The 15,868-nt window shown below is 51.5% G+C and overlaps 1 protein-coding gene across 5 annotated transcripts in view; it reads left to right on the forward strand.

Annotated features, from left to right (window-relative positions):
• The window catches only part of Acot12 (acyl-CoA thioesterase 12), a 43,311-nt gene that overhangs the window by 18,184 nt on the left and 9,259 nt on the right, over positions 1–15,868 (forward strand). For all 5 annotated transcript variants that reach the window (XM_087180745.1, XM_087180744.1, XM_087180743.1 and 2 more), the window contains exons 4-11: positions 498–599; positions 3,496–3,631; positions 9,873–10,026; positions 11,608–11,727; positions 13,561–13,711; positions 14,354–14,409; positions 14,633–14,696; positions 15,464–15,547. In XM_087180745.1, coding sequence (XP_087036871.1) covers positions 498–599; positions 3,496–3,631; positions 9,873–10,026; positions 11,608–11,727; positions 13,561–13,711; positions 14,354–14,409; positions 14,633–14,696; positions 15,464–15,547 — 867 coding nt within the window. The remainder of the gene's footprint in view (positions 1–497; positions 600–3,495; positions 3,632–9,872; positions 10,027–11,607; positions 11,728–13,560; positions 13,712–14,353; positions 14,410–14,632; positions 14,697–15,463; positions 15,548–15,868) is intronic.

Below are 15,868 nucleotides of genomic sequence, written 5' to 3' on the forward strand. Positions count from 1 at the left end.
ATCATTAAGAGCATTTATACACATATATGCATTTATAGAATATATATTTCATATTTTATATGTATAACTGGAAAAGAATTCACTTAAAGATTAATAATATGTCTCTGGATGACTGGACTGCTGATAATATTTACTGTGAGGACTCAGATCCCATCATTTTTTCATGATAAATGTATATATTTCCTATTATTAGGAAAAAAGAGGTACTTGTCCGATTTTGTATAACATTTTTGAGAGAACAGTATTGGTTTAAAATTCATAAAAATGCTGGGCTGGGGATTTAGCTTAGTGGTGCCACCACCTGCCCCCGCAAGCGCAAGGACCCGAGTTCGATCCCCCAGTACCAAATAAATAAATAAATAAATAAATAAAAATGCTAATTTCATTTAAAAAAACCCAAAAGACAAGACTGATGCAGTGCATGGCCAAATCTTGACTGCTGCAACCGAGTTTGCCTTGGGGACAGAACAAAGTGTGTTTGTTGTTCCTTCCTGCAGATAAGTATCAAGGTCATGGTTCAGGACATGCTCACTGGCACTGAGAAGCTTGTGAGTGTCGCTTTCTCTACATTTGTGGCCAAACCAGTTGGAGAAGAAAAGGTAAGTCACTCATGTGAAGAACTCTTTCTTCATGTAGGTCAGGCGCACAGCAATAACTGCGTTAGAGTTGTTTCTTCTTACAGTGAGGCTCCCTTTCTCAAAATTTGTCATCACCGATGTTCACTGTAAAGCTATCTTTCTGTGATAACAGAGGAAAGAAGACATACTTTATTCATGAAAAAGAAAGCAATACAATTTTTAGCAGTACGGGGCCTTTGCACTGAACTACACCCCAGCCCTTTTCTTTTTTATTCTGAAAGAGGGTCTCACTAAGTTGCCTGAGTGGATCCTCCTGCCTCAGCCTCCTTCAGGGCTGGGATTACAGGAGTGCACTACTGTCCCCAGCTAAAATATTTAGTTTTAAATGACCCAACAGCCACATTAGTTTCTCAAATATATTGCTTACTGCTTCACTTCTTTCCTTTTGCAGTTATGTAACTCAAAATTGAATTAAAAGAAGTTTAAAAAGGAGCAATTTAGCAAGCAGTTGCCTGTTAGGATCCAATCATTTTCTTATATTCAAAGGAAAAATGCCAAAATTGCTGAGTTATTAAAGTTTAAAAAACAAGTCTTGGGCCATCTGGGGTAAAAACATCACCCTTCTGAGCACTGCTGGGTCCTGATGCGCAGGCCTGGCCCCCACGCGCTGCTCCTCTGTAGGCACAGGGAGGTCCTCACTCCCAGCCTTGTAGGTCGGTGCCTGGGGCGGGCCATTTACTCAGCATTATTGAAATGTAGGAGTTCCTCTGGAACATAAATGTTTCCCTCCAAGGCAGCTCCAGGCATGGGCACAGTGGCCTCTCCAGTTGGCCTGCGAAGTGACCAAAGTCCCTGCATCCCTCTGCACACTTTCTCCACAGTACTGGGCCAGGGGATGAATCCCAGCATGAGATCGCCAGCTGCTGCTCCCCTGGCACAGGTGCAGAGGTGGCGGCCTCCTGGGCACCCCGCTGCCACACACCCTGGGAACCCTCTAGTCTGGCCTGGCATTAACATGCTGCAGGGGAGATTCCTGCTGTCCCACTGCAGCTTTCCAAACCAAAATTCCCATCAGCTACTTACATTGCTTAAAGTGCACTTTCTGAGCCCTGTCAAAGATGCGCTGAGTTGGAATCATTGGGGTAAGAACAAAAGAGACCCCTCCAATAAAGACTCAGTCAAAAAATGAGCTTCGGAAATGCATAAACATTTCTCAGAAGAAGTATACGTGTCCGGTAAATAATGAAAAAATGTTCAGCATCGCTCGCCATTAGAGAAATGTAAACAAAAACAATGCCGAGATCCCATCTTACCCCCGAAGGAAGGGACGTGACCAAGAATCTGCACTTTGATAACGCCTCCCAAGGGTCCCACATCTGTGAACATCTAACACGTTGCTGTAGGTCTCGCCAAACCCAATGTTTTTCCGGGAATTTCTCCAAATCTCTAAACTCTGAGGAATGAGGGAATTACAGGGTGGATACAGAGTTCCATATCTGAACCAAGTGACAGGAGTGTGTACACATGGCCATCCCACACCTTCAGATGGAGGAGCAGGGTCATCCTCCCCCACCCAGGCCTCAGACTCCTCTTTCCCCAGGTATGTGACTTCTGCACCCATGCCTAGTCCTTGCCCAGTGAAGAACTGTCCAGATAGCCTTTCTGGGAAGTCAACACCTTGTGTTGTCCCTGTAACTAGTGACTCAAATAGCCTCACTTGCGAAGCACCTTCCCACACTAACTTCTGGTGCGGTCGGTAGCATTCTTGTCCAGTAGCTCTTCCTCCAGAGCACCATGCCAAAGGAATGGTTTGGTTTGAACCAACAGGACCAACTGGATCTTGGTCTAAAGTGAGTTTACTCCAGGACACAATTGGCAATGATTAACAAGTCTCAGTCATGGGTGAGACCACTGCAAGGCTGCAGAGAGGTTCATGGGGTCCACTCACCCCAGGCTTGCAGAAGCTGGAGGAGAAAGAAGCCACAGACCAACACCAGAGAGGCTCTGCTGCAGCTGACCCTAGCTCACAGGGTCCTTTGCAGTCATACATGTAGCTTAGGAGTCACCAAAATATCTGCAAGATGCCTTGGTTTCAGGACAACCAAAGCACAAGTTCACCGAGCGGTCTCTTATGTCTCACTAGCCATGCAGCTGAAACAAGACTACATAATGAGGTTAACCAACAGAAGCGATCAGTCTACATGTTCCCGACCAGATTGGACTTGGCAGTCCAGGGGAGCGTGGCCTTAAGCGGCCTAGGATGAATCACTGGCTTGTTTCTTGCCTATCTGGGCCCAGGGTCAGGACCAGACCCAGGTGTCCTTCTGCACAGGGTCAGCCAAGAGCCACCTGGGGAGGAGGAGGGGACTGAGCCCTGAGTACTCTGGCACTGGAGGTCCAGGAGGTCCAGGCTTCTGGAGGTCATTTGGTTTTGACACATCAGTCCTTCCAGTTGCTTAGTAGATGATGTTTTTACCAAGTGATGAAATCTCCAATTGGAAAGATCTCTTGTGCAAGATAATTTCTCCAGGTCCTCTCAATTCCCCCCCTTGACGTCTTATCTTTGCAAAAGATAGGAGACATTTCTTGATAAAAATTCGGTGGAGTCATAGTCTGTCTCCTTCCTCAATCAAAAGCATTTCATGTTTTCTAGTTCTGCTGAAAACATTTTTAAATCAAGAAAAATAAACAGGGATAATTTTTAAAGTACATCATATTAAATGAAAGAATAAGTAAACCTATGCTGATTTTTTAAAATTTAAAAATATTTTTTAGAAAATTTAGTATATGTTTCATGAAAATACCCTTAAATGCAGTGTTACAAATGCGTGTGGTGTACCATTTGTTTCTGTGAAATGTATGGTGTGCTTTTATAACTTAACAAGGCAATGAAAGACCAGTGTTTTTCTTTCTCTAGATTCATTTAAAACCAGTCAGACTCTTGACTGAACAAGATCGCGTGGAACACGATCTGGCTTCCGAGAGAAGGAAAGTTCGATTACAACATGAAGACACCTTTCAGAGCTTAATGCAGGAAAGCAGCAAGTTTGAAGGTCAGTAACGTCGTCATTCTAGGACTCCCCAATCAGGCAAGTGAAGGTGGATTTCACCTTACACTTCAGGCCCGTGCCACAGTGAACCCAGTGGCTGGAAAAGGCTGAGACTGGCCATTCTGCCAACAGTGGTGACACCCAAGTCCTCCCTGTGCTGGAGGATGTCAGGGGAGGGTGCGACCAAGGGACCGGGCAGTTGGTGATCCCTGCAATTCAGGACCGATGGGCGAACGAAGCCCTCTGGGTTGGAAAAGAGGTTTCCAAAGGTTTCTGCCTCAAGGAACTGAAGCTAGAAGAGCTGAGGGGGGAGCTCAAGGTCTAGGGCAATGGGAGAAACCGGGTCCTGAGCCCACACTCATCTAGGAGATCATCTCAGAGATCATCTGAGATCATCTCAGAGGGACAGTCAGGCCTAGGGGAAAGGGATGATTCGTCAAGCCTGTACTTCCAGGGCCTGAAGTGTTCTTTATTTGTCTACCACTGAAAGGGTAAGGCTACCCTAAGTTATTTTTACAGAAATGAAGCCTTTATCATCTATGACTATGCTCAGAGGAGCGAGTCTCCCTTTGAAAATATGTTTTAGATGCATTTTGCACAAGTAATTAGATAGCTGGACTGTGAGGACAGCCCGAAGGCAGACCAGACAACCGTGCTTAAAAAGCAAAACCCAGACAGCAGCAACCCCACATGAGTGCTGCCGCTGAATTCTCCCTGGGAAATCCCAGGAAAGGACGGAAATGAGAGACAGACCCTCGCCCAGCCTAACCCTCACCAGGTTTACACGCAGGTCTCCCAGGTGTCGGCAGAGAATGGCTGTGCACCAGTGTGACTTCCTAAAAACCCTGCTGTCCTCGTCGGAATTACCCTACCTGCATTTGTCAGGAGAAAGTAGGACGGTCCACTGGAAAGCCAAAAAGACTTGTCTAGTGAGGCCAGAAAAGACTTCTGGAGTCTGTGCACGTTTCTCCAGAGACCTTTGCGGGAATTTGCTTCTGCTGTAACTCGTGCTTCATCCAAACCACATGTCTCAAGATCATTCTCCACCCCCGAAACCTGGAACCGTGTAGGGCAAGCAGCTTCCCCTAGGAAAAGGTCTTGCTGTGTTGGGAGGGCTGGCCACCTTGGTCCAGTGCTTGCTAGAGGAAGTGAATATGTGATGATGGATAGGATTGTGTACAGCCGTGTGGACAGAACAGGCGGATGGATGGATGGTGGGTGGATGGTGGGTGGATGGATTGGTCATCTCCTTTCCTCTCAGCAGCAAGCAAGGAAAGAATAACACACTGCCTGCCTAGTTCTCTCCAACAGATATGTCCTAAATGCCCACCAGATGCCAAGAATAGGCTTGCTGCAAGAGGCAAAAGGAAGAACAATGCTCTCTTTGCTCTTGAAAATCTCATTGAGTGCAGAGAAAGACACACTAGTAGTTTCAAAATACTAGACAGGTATAGACTCGAAACACTGTGGATCCAGAGGAGGAGCTCTTAGAGGTTCAGGAAAGAGCTCTGGGGAGGCGAGATAAGCAAGTGACAGCATGAGCAAGGGCACTGTGGCACATGCCAGCAGGCTGTGGGCAGGGGCCACCTTCAGCCAAGACGGAAGCAGGTGGGCACTGAAGCGGCTGAGCTGTGAGTAGAAGCCTCCAGGGGGTGTGAAGGGGCTTGGCCTCTGCTGTGCCCAGCAGGAGCCCCTGGAGATGTGGAGCAGGGATGTGGCATGGTCAGTCTCACACTTAATCCGCTTGATACAGCCAGGGCCTAGGGAGGAGGCCAAGCATTGGTGAGGGTGCCTGACTTGGGCAGGGGTCGAAGGAGAGAAGAGGAAGGAGTCAGCACGTGCAGAGGTCAAATGGGCAGGGCAGGGTCACAGCCAGCCGGAGGGAAGGTGGCGAGGAAGGACAGGCGTGTGAGCAGCCGGGTGGGTGGTGACCTGGCCCGAGGGCTTGGTGAGGTGGTGACCGCTCAGTTTTAGGCCTGAGGGGTGGGCCAGGCCTGCAGACCCCACGAGGAAGAGCCCAGGTCAGGAGACAGTGGCTGAGAGGCGGCAGTTCAAACAGTCCGTGGCGTCACCCAGGGGAAGCCCGCAGCCATGGTGCTGGGCCAGCCTGCAGGACACGGTGTCTGAGAGGCACCGCAGGAGGAGGGAGGATGGACAGAGGCGTCGGGGGCTCGGGGGAAGGAGAGGGCAGGGCCCCAGCCCAGGGATTCACTAAGGAAGAAGTGAGCAGCCGTTGCATTCCAGGAAGCGAGGGGTAAGACCTGTCCCCGGGTTGGCATCCGTGAGGTCCCTGGTGACCCCGGCATGAGTGCACGTGGGGTGCAGGAGGGGGACACGGAGGTGACCGTGAAGCGGGTGGAGGAGACAGGGAGAGCAACAGCTTGTCATGGCTGCCACACTCCCAAGCCCAACTCAACTGTGCAGGAAGGTTTCTAAATCTGTGCGCCCAGGGGAGGCGGGTGGAGTCACGGGCTACCAGCCTTTGGCCGTGACAGCCACGTCCTCTGTCCTCTGCGGGGTGTGGGTGGAGAGGGCCACAGCGGCCACCAGAGCTCTGAGAGCAACAGGGCCACTCAGAGCCTCTGCTGCGAGGAAAACTGAGGAAACCGCTTGCTGTCCATACTGAGACTCCTGTTTCCTTAGCTCACAAGGCAAGGTAAATGGTGACCAAAGCAGACCCATAACTGGAGATGCTGAAGGTGCTCGCACGATGGGCTCGTGTTGGGCGAGGTGGGTAAGCGCAGAGGGATTGCTCAGAGCCGCAGGGCACAGGGGCCAAGCTGTGGTCCTCACTGTTAACATCCGCCTGTCCCTGTTCACAGGAGCCCTTGGACCCGACCGCTAAAACCTGGACTTTGGAATATTTTTATTTTTATTAGTAGATGTTTGCACCGCACAGTGATCTCATCCTCAAGGAGAGCTGGCGCGTGTACATGACACATCTGCAGTCTCTTTTCCAGCCCCCATCTCTCCGCCCCCTTCCCGTCTGCAAAAGCTCTATCTCCTTCACTCCTAGTACCTATCTTCTATTTTGCTCTTTATATTTTGAATTTCTCATAAGAGAACCATGGGATATTTAAGCTGTGGGTCTGATTTACGTCACTTACCATTATGGTCTCAAGGTGCATCCATTTTCCTACAGATGACTCAAGGTTATCCTTCTTTATGGCAGAGTAGTGCTCCATGGTGTGTAACCACCACGTTTTCTTTATCCCTTCACCTGTTGATGGACACACAGGCTGCTTCCCAGATTTAGCTGTGATGAGTTGTGCTGCTCTAAACGTGGTGTACTTCTGAAGACTGGGCTTGGGAGGAGCTCGGCTGCACAGGATGAAAGCGAGACCCATGGTGTCTGTGGATATGATTTATCATGTAAAGAACTGGAAGTGGAATGCTATTGGGTTTTAAGGAATGAAAAGGTATCCAAAGTATGATCCAGGAACACAGAGATAGCCAGGAAGCTTGGGCAGGGAATTTCTATGAAAAGTAGTGATTAAAATTCCAAGCTCGGTGAATGAATGAAACATTCAATATTAATAAACTGGATACTTTAACATTTATTTATTCATTTTTATTTTTTGATACTGGGCATTGAGCCCAGGGCCTTTGCACTGAACTACATCCCCAGCCCTTTTTAAATTTTTGTATGGATTTGAGACAGGATCCCAATTAATTTCCCAGGCTGGGCTCAAAATTGTAACCCTCCTGCCTCAGCCTCACAGAGTGCTGGAATTACAGACATAGGCCACCAAGCCTGGCTTGGGAAATATAACTGAAGGAATTACCCAAAATAGAGCCAGACAGGCACAGAGGCAGGAAATAGGCACGACAGGCCAGGAGGCGTAGAGCAGGCCGTGAGAGTCCAACGCAGCTAACTGAGGTGGGGGAGAAGTGATGTTCGAAGCAGATGACAGAGGCATTTCATTGAGAGATGACACGAGTGTGTAATGTACGTATGAAAAGAGGTTGGGCCTCATTAGTGAGCTGTGAAATGCAAATTATAACCAACACGAAGTACTATTTCACACCCACTAAACTGGAAAAAGTTCAGTGTCTGATAACACTGTGTAAGCAAAACTGGGGAGCAGTGGAGCTTTTGTAGACAGCTGACAGCAGGGCCTCAAAGTCCTGTGTGAACGGAAGGACGCGCGTGTGCAGCGAGTCAGCGAAGCGGAGCTCACCTGTCTGCTCTTATGATTGGGGGACCAGATCCAGGAAAATACTCATAATCCCTCACTGAAAGAGCTCAGGCTCTAGGGGCCCAGATAATAAAAGACCTCACAACTGAACATAAACCCAAGGCTGTGGGGGAAGGCCGTCCAGTGGGGCCCTCGTGCTGGGACAGGCTTTGGCCACCCAGGCAGGCCTCCCTGAGGAATTGGCCAGTGAGCTGGCCCAGCGCTGAGCCGAGGTGCACGGGACAGTGGTGCTGGGGGCTCACCAGGACAGCCACGAACAGCATCCGGATGGAGCAGGAGCGTTTCCTGGAGCAACCCAGAAAAGCCCATGCAGCTGGAGAGATGGGAGCGAGCTGCAGGCTGGACAGGAGCACAAGACTCGCAGACAGCCGGAAGGGTTGGGCTCCACACCCACACCGGAACTGTCCTACGCAACGTTCTCTTCACTGTTGCTGCAGGGTTTTGGTTTTGACCTTTGGTGTGTGATTTGGGGATGTGGTGGAGAAAAGTAGAAAGGGTTTGGGGTCAGCTCCCCAAGGATTAGGGAAAAAACAGAGGAAAATGTTGGCTTTTATCAAAATGAGGAAATTATCAACATGGCAATAAGTGAGTGTTTTCAGGAAGAGACTCAAGTAATCAATGGGACCAAAGGGAAAAAGAACTAAAAGACTACCAATTAATCATGAATGGAAGCTCTCCGAGAAGGGGGTGCAGTTCTCTGTGACCACACTTCCGGGCCGCCCAGCTGGGACCCATCCAGGGCTGGCCGTGCCGGTTCCCAGCACACGGAGGACGCGCTCGAGACGCCCTCTCAGCTCTGCCCCTGCTTCAGGCCCGGAAGGGTCCCCGATTTGATTTCTGCATCCTCCCCACCTCCCCGCAGCGACTCACTGGGTGACGCAGGATGCACAGCTGAGTCCCTGTGACCGCCCTGAGCCGGATCCAGGACTTCTCCGAGGCTCAGATAGAGACCAGTCTGTCTGTCAGTGCACGAAGCAGATGGGATTCAGAAGCTACGGGTGTGGGGAAGAAGAGCGGACCCTGACTTCCCTGCCCGCCCTGTGCTGCTCACCACAGGACAGCTCCGTGGTGCTGCTATCCCCAGGGTCCCTTCCCCAGCTCCTTTCTCTGTAATGGCCACAGGGGGTGTAACTGGTAAACAACAACGGCCCCCATGTAGAGCATGCGGCTCGAGAAGTTCTGCGTCAGTGTACACACGTGAGCCCAGACCCCAGCGTTCCCCCCCGGAACACCACCACCCCTGTGGAAATCAGCATGGGGATTCCCAAAAGACTGAAACGAGAAATTCCGTTCCATCCAGCAAAGTTAAAGACATCACATTACAGTGATCTATACACACCCATGTTTACAGCAGCACAATTTACAATAGCAAAATCTTGGAAGCAGCCTATATGTCCATCAACAGATGAATGGATAAAGAAAATGTGGTGTTTACACACAATGCAGCACTACTCTGCCATAAAGAAGGACAAACTTGACTCATTTGTAGGAAAATCGATGCACCTTGAGATCATAAGTGAAATAAATCAGACACAAGCTTAGATATCACATGGCTTCTCTTATATGAGAAACCCAAAATACAAACAAAATGAAAGAGCTAAAAACCACACAGATAACAGGAAACAGAGAGACAGATGTTTTGCAGATGGGAAGGGGACCAGGAGATAGGAGGGACTTAAGAATGAACACGAGTCACGCACGTGTACCAGCTCCCTGCCGAGGAACGCCAAGGCTGTGTACTCAGACACGGACTAGGAAAAATTAAAACCTCTCGGGTTTAAGCGGCGCTCCCTTCAGCCAAAGGCCAGTGGGCTTCTTGCTGGGTGCTGGGGTCTGCAGAAAGTCTGTCTGCTCTGCTGTCCTGTGCCCTCGCCCCTCGCCCCTGTGACTGTCCACCCTTCCCGGCACCGGGGAGCCCGCTCGCTCCCCAGACTGCACTTGCTGAGCACTCCCTGGCCTTCCCAAAGGCCCGGCGTGGGCTCCCTGCAGGGCCTGAGGAGCCCAGCAGGTCTCAGTCCACTCCCGTGCCCGATGTCGCCCTGCAGATCCCGTGTGCGACGAGGAGGCGGCGACAGGGACCAGCGGCACTGCCGTGCAGAGCATCGAGCTGGTGCTGCCGCCGCACGCGAACCACCACGGAAACACCTTCGGGGGCCAGGTCATGGCGTGGATGGAGAGCTCAGCCACCATCGCTGCAGGGTCCTCAGCTTTGGCAGGGCCTTGGGGGGAGGGGAGGGGACTAGAAGGCGTGGGAGATCCAGGTACCGGCCTTCCGGGATCAGGGCAGGGCAAAAACAGGCAAGGGTCGCCATTTATCAAAATGAGGGGACTTATTGGGCCCAGGATTTAGCTCAGTGGTTCTGCCGCCTGCTTTGCAAGTGCAAGGTCCGGAGTTCGATCCCCGGTACCAAAAAAAAAAACAAGGAAATTATTAACCATTTGCCCGCTTACCTTAGGGTTCTTCTTCCTTTAGTACAAAGATGACTGGTCCCGGGCTCACCAGTACAATGGAAATGACCGCTTGAATACTTTAATTATGAATGTTGATCTCATGACACTGAAACCGTGACAACATATGTGGCCAGGCAGGTGGGGAACAGAAATGGAAGGCACTTGTGCACTCAAACAGGAGTCCAGTTACAGACCTTCTTTATACAGGCAGTGTCCAATTAGGACTGACCTTTGTGGCGCTGGTTAAATCATTATGGCCAAAGACCTGGCTGAAAAATAAGAAGAGAGAGAGATAGGACTTAGAGAAATACGAAAACCCACTCAGCTCTAAGAAGGGCATTTTATCCATGACAGCGCCAGGTAGGAAACTGAGCAGCCTTATGAAAAAGCAGTGCTATGGAAATGCATATGAACAGGGCTTCCTTCTGATAATTTTTGTAATTACTGAAAATTAAATTTTTACCTCCCCCAAATTAAAAAAATATATATTACTGGTACATCCGTAGTTATGGCTATCATTAGAAGCCCGCAGTTGTCCTGTCCATAAACTGCACACGGATAAGAGAGCCTGCTTTGGAAACAAGGTTGCTGTCCTAATGAGGATAACTTTGACCTTGGACTCGCTCTGCTGCAGACGCTGAGCTATAGCTAAGCGTGCTGGGCTCCGCTCCCCCCTGCCCCCAGCGAGGGCACAGCTCTCTGGAGTAACTGGAATTTAACATGCAGGAAAATACGGCATTTCTGCACTTAAATATTCGTTATCGTGGTTTCCAACCCCACGCGCACAAGCTGTCAGTTGTGTGTCTTGTGGTCGTCTAGGCTTGGCTCAGGCATCCGGGTGCTTTTTATGTGGGAGAAAAGTTCGGCCTTTTGACCTGGGTTGACTGCAGGATGCTGCGCTGGGAGGATCAAGCGGCCCCTGCTGGCCGCTGCCTCTCTTCGTGCCCTCGCCAGCCTGCGAGTCACGGCCTCCTGGCACCAAGAGCAGCGGAAGGCTCCCGCGTCTTGGCCAAATCCCCGCCAGAGAAGTGCTGCTTCCCACACAACTGCAGCCCATGTACACAACTAGGCTCAGAAAGCACCGCCAGGGGACTTATTTCACTTTAGTTAAGAGTCTGAGCTGGGTGTGGTGGTGCACACCGTAATCCCAGCACTCAGGAGGCTGAGGCAGGAGGATCGACACCAGCCTGAGCTACCGTGAGTTCTAGGGCCCCTGAATTACAAAGCAAGGCCCTGTGTCACAAACAGAAAAAAGCAGTCAGGTTGCAGCGGGGCTGCCGCACCTGCTCAGTGAACTAACGGCGGTTTCCCTCCCCTTCCTGCGCCCAGCCGCCTGTGCCGAGGGCACCCCTTCCTGAAGTCCGTGGACATGTTCAAGTTCCGGGGTGCCTCCACCGTCGGGGACCGGCTGGTCTTCAGCGCCGTTGTCAACAACACGTTCCAGAGCTGGTAAGGCGCCCTTAGCCTTAGGCTGCTGCGCGGTGACCCGGCCTGGCGCAGGTGCGGCTATTTCTAGCTCGATTTAGAGGTGAAGGCAGGGACTGTTTCCTTTTTAATCTGTTTGTGTCGGCGCATCTCGCAGTGCATAGCGATTTCCTCCATCTCGGCCATGGAGAGCTGGTGTGCGCCTCACACACCTTCAATCGTTCGCATCCCTTCCCCACCCCTGCAACCTCCCTCCCCTTCTCTCCTGCAAAGGCCCTGCCTCTCTGTCTCCTGAGATTTATCTTTCATCTTGCTCTTTATTTATACTTTGAATTTCTCATGGAAGAGGAACCCTGTGACAGCTCAGCTCCTGAGTCTGATTTGTTTTACGTGACGATGCTCTCAAGGTGCCTCCATTTCCCTACAGATGACTGATGTGCATCCTTCTTCACAGCAGGAAACATGCTCTCTCTGGTTTTTTAAGCCTCTCTCTCTTGGGAATCCGTGGCCACACATTTGAACCCTGCTCTTCCTGGGCCCTCCTCATGCTGAGGGAACTGCAGTTGGTTGGGCTTTGGTCCCGTAAGGTGGCGGCAGCGCCTGCTGCCCCAGGACGGTTCTGCTCTGTGCCTGTCATCCTGGCCTAATTATTAATTCTCCCTCTCATTCTGCAAACAGTCCCAGTGGGCACATGTCCACCCGACTCATAGTGGACCTGTTTATTTACAGCACGGGCCCAAACTGCCTCCTGCTTGCTTTATTATTGTCAATACATAATGAAAGATTGCAGTTAGTATTCTTTCTTTTCAAATGTAAAAGCAAAATGAGTATCTTTGCTCCCTATTTTAACTTCAGCATTTGATTCTTTTAAGTTACAGAACTGTTACTCTCAGAGAAGAGAACTTGACTTTGTCACAATTTAACTTCCCCTACTCCATTACCAAAACGCAGGCTGTGATCCGACTTCACCCTGAATGTTCAGATAAACACATCTCGCCTGAATCCCCTCACAGCCCTCTGTTTACTTTGCGCACACTCATCCCATCCTCACCACTTTCTGCAGCAGCTCTGGAGTCCTCTTTCCTGAGTGTCTTTATGAGGTATGGTCAAAAATACAGTGACTAGGGTCCAGGATTTAGCTCAGCGGCACTGCACTTGCCTCACAAGTGCAAGGTCCCGAGTTCAGTCACTGGTACCAGAAAAAACAAAAACAAAATTCAGTGACTGCTGCTACCCTGCAGCACCTAGCAGGAAGGCAGCTCCTAAAAACAGGACGCTGTGTCCTCATCCACCTTATTCTCCAGATCTAGCACCTTGGGACTTCTGGCTCCTCCCCGAAGTCAAAATGACCAGGAAAGGTCAACGTTTTTTGTTTTTTGGTACCAGGGGTCAAACTCAGGACCTTGTGGTTGTAAGGCAGGCACTGGCACTACTGAGCTAAATCCCCGGCCCAAAGATCAATGTTTTGAATCAATTCAGGACACTAAAGACTGAAGTCTTTTCCTGTAATTTTTTTTTTTTTTTGGTACTGGTGGATGGAACTCTTTCGGGGCAGGCGGCAGCACCACTGAGCTAAATCCTCGGCTCCTCCTGTAATCATTTCTTATTTCAATATCCATGCCATGCTTTGATCATGTGCGCATGTTCGTGAAAGTGTGTAGACACGAGGCCCCCTGTGGCCCTGGAAACGCTGTCGGGGCTTCCTGCAGCCGCATAGCACCCAAAGACAGGCTCCACTTGCTGTGCAGATTTGCTGCTGCCGGAGACCAGCCAGCCTCTGGAGAGCTGCTGCATGGAGGGCGGTGGGCAGGGAGGCCACCACCCACTGCTCTGTGCCACCGCCCGTGTCCCTTGCAGTGTGGAGGTCGGGGTGCGCGTGGAGGCCTTCAACTGTCAGGAGTGGGCCGCGGGCCGAGGCCGGCACATCAACAGCGCCTTCCTCATCTACACTGCTGTGGACCATGGGGAGGAGCCTGTCACCTTCCCCAAGATCAAACCCATTTCCAAGGTCGGTTGGCGCCATGGGTGCAGCAGGAACCACATCGGGCAGAGCCGTGCCTCGTCGCTCCTGCTCGGCCTCCGCCACACCTTTGCTGCTGCCCCTTTTCTGCCTAACAGAGTGGCACAGGCCTGTCCTGTCCTTTCTCCTCCTCCCCGCTCTCCTTTCTTCTGGTCTCCTCTCCTGCCCTCCCCTGTCCTCTCCTGCCCTGCCTTTTCCTTTTCTTCCCTCCCTCCCCTTTCTTTCCATGTCACCCTGGTGACCTGTTGGAGTGACAAGAGGCCCTGGCACCCTCACCTGTAGGCAGCCACGTGCTGCTGTGGGTGGGGTGTGGCCTCTGTGTCCCCTTCCTGAGTCCCATCTCTGCGGCCTTGTCCGCAGTCAGTGCCATGCCACAGTCATCCCCAGCGTCCCTCCCTGGCCCAGGGCTGCCCTTTCTCCGGGCCTGAGAGGCTGCTCTCTCATCCCAGTGGGAGACCTGCAGGCCCCTTTTTCCGCCTTCGCCTCTGTGGCTTCGGCAGGGCAGCCAGACCTGGGTCCCCATCACAGGGCAGCCGGGCCCCCAGTCCGCATTCCCACCGACTCCAGAAGGAGTTTAAGGACTGGAACTGAGATGCTAGAATCTGGCCCATTTTACTCTTCTTCCTAAAGGATGACTTCAGACGCTACCGGGGAGCAATCGCTCGCAAGAGAATTCGCCTGGGCAGGTGAGGGCCCCAGTGTGAGGACTCCCAGGACTGGTTCTGTAACAAATGCTCCCCATCAGGGAAAACCAGGTCTGAGGCCTGGAGGCCGAGAGGCTGCTGCCGGCTCTGCCACCAGCAAAGCAGCTTTAACACTGCCAGCCGTGGCTCTCAAAGGTGTCATGGTGACCATCGTGTGCCACATAAAGGGAAGAAAACCGATGCTAACGTGTTAAATCTTTTCCAGGAAATATGTTATTTCCCACAAAGAAGAGGTTCCCATCTCTACACACTGGGACACGAGCAAGCAGGTGAGAGTTTTACCATCCGGAGCTCGGCAGAGACGAGTCCTGACGAAAACAGGGCTCTGCTTGCCTGACCGACTCGGGCACCACACAGCTAGAAGGTGGCTGCAGCAGCCTCGGTTCAGTCTGAAACAGGACCTGGGCTCCGAGACCGGTTACAGCGGGCGTCCCGTCTCCTCTGCCGTCTGGGGCCCCTGCCACCAGCTGTGTGCCAACAGTTCTGTTCCGTGTGGCCTGGTGTCTCTCCCAGATTTGCGCGGAACATCATGCCCATGAGCTTGCGCTTTTATAAAACCGCAAAGTGGTGGTCATTTGAATAGTTATAAACAACATGTAAAGGGAAATCCGAGTTTACTTATTACTCATCAGTTATGAATCATAATCTCTGGGCATGGTGGTGCACGCCTGTGATCTCAGGACTGGGGAAGCTGAGGCAGGAGGCTCACCACGAGTTCAAAGCCAGCCTGAAGTACACAGCTAGACCCTGTCTCAAAAAGCCCCTAAAATTATTTTTAAAAATAAGTTTTAATGACTTAGGAAGGACAGTCTGTCTTTGCTCAGGACATCAGCTAAAATGACACCAATGTGCTAGGCCTACAGTTACGATGTCAGACTTTACCTGCAGAAGGGGAGATAGAAATGACGGCTGGGCTGCTGCAGCTCAGTTCTGAGCCCCGGAGATTCACTGTGTCAACAGCGCCTGTTCTCCAAGGGGAAAAGATCGGCCCCACATCTGGCCCTGGGCGCCCCGCTTTTCCCATCTTGTGTTCCAGGCATCCCTGAGCCAGGGCAACGTGGAGGCGCTCAGAGAGCTGGCGGCCAGACGCGGCTGGGAAGTGACCAGCGCTTTGGAAAAGGTAGGGTTGAGGGGCCTGGCTCCCCACTGGCGCCCTGTACCGGGTACCGACCGCGTCTCCGTGGAAACCATCCAGCGGCCTCGCCCTCCGCCCTCTAGGCGTAGTGTGGAGGGAGCCCCGCACCTGTGCCCACCGCCTGCCTCCAGGGGGCGCTGCTGCTCACGTCCCCCCGAGACTTCCCTCTCCTTAAGGCCACTCCTGACTTACTGATCTCCGCTCTGGGCTCCTTCTGTCACCTCTTCTTGGAACTTAATCTGACAGCACAGTCCACACCCTCCCCGGACGTCTGTTCCACAGTGAGTGGACTGACCTTACGCTTAC

The sequence above is a fragment of the Heterocephalus glaber genome, unplaced genomic scaffold, assembly GCF_053883595.1.
Source record: "Heterocephalus glaber isolate CG9 unplaced genomic scaffold, H.glaber_assembly_v1.0 deba00001465, whole genome shotgun sequence".
In the NCBI taxonomy this organism is placed as follows: domain Eukaryota; kingdom Metazoa; phylum Chordata; class Mammalia; order Rodentia; family Bathyergidae; genus Heterocephalus; species Heterocephalus glaber.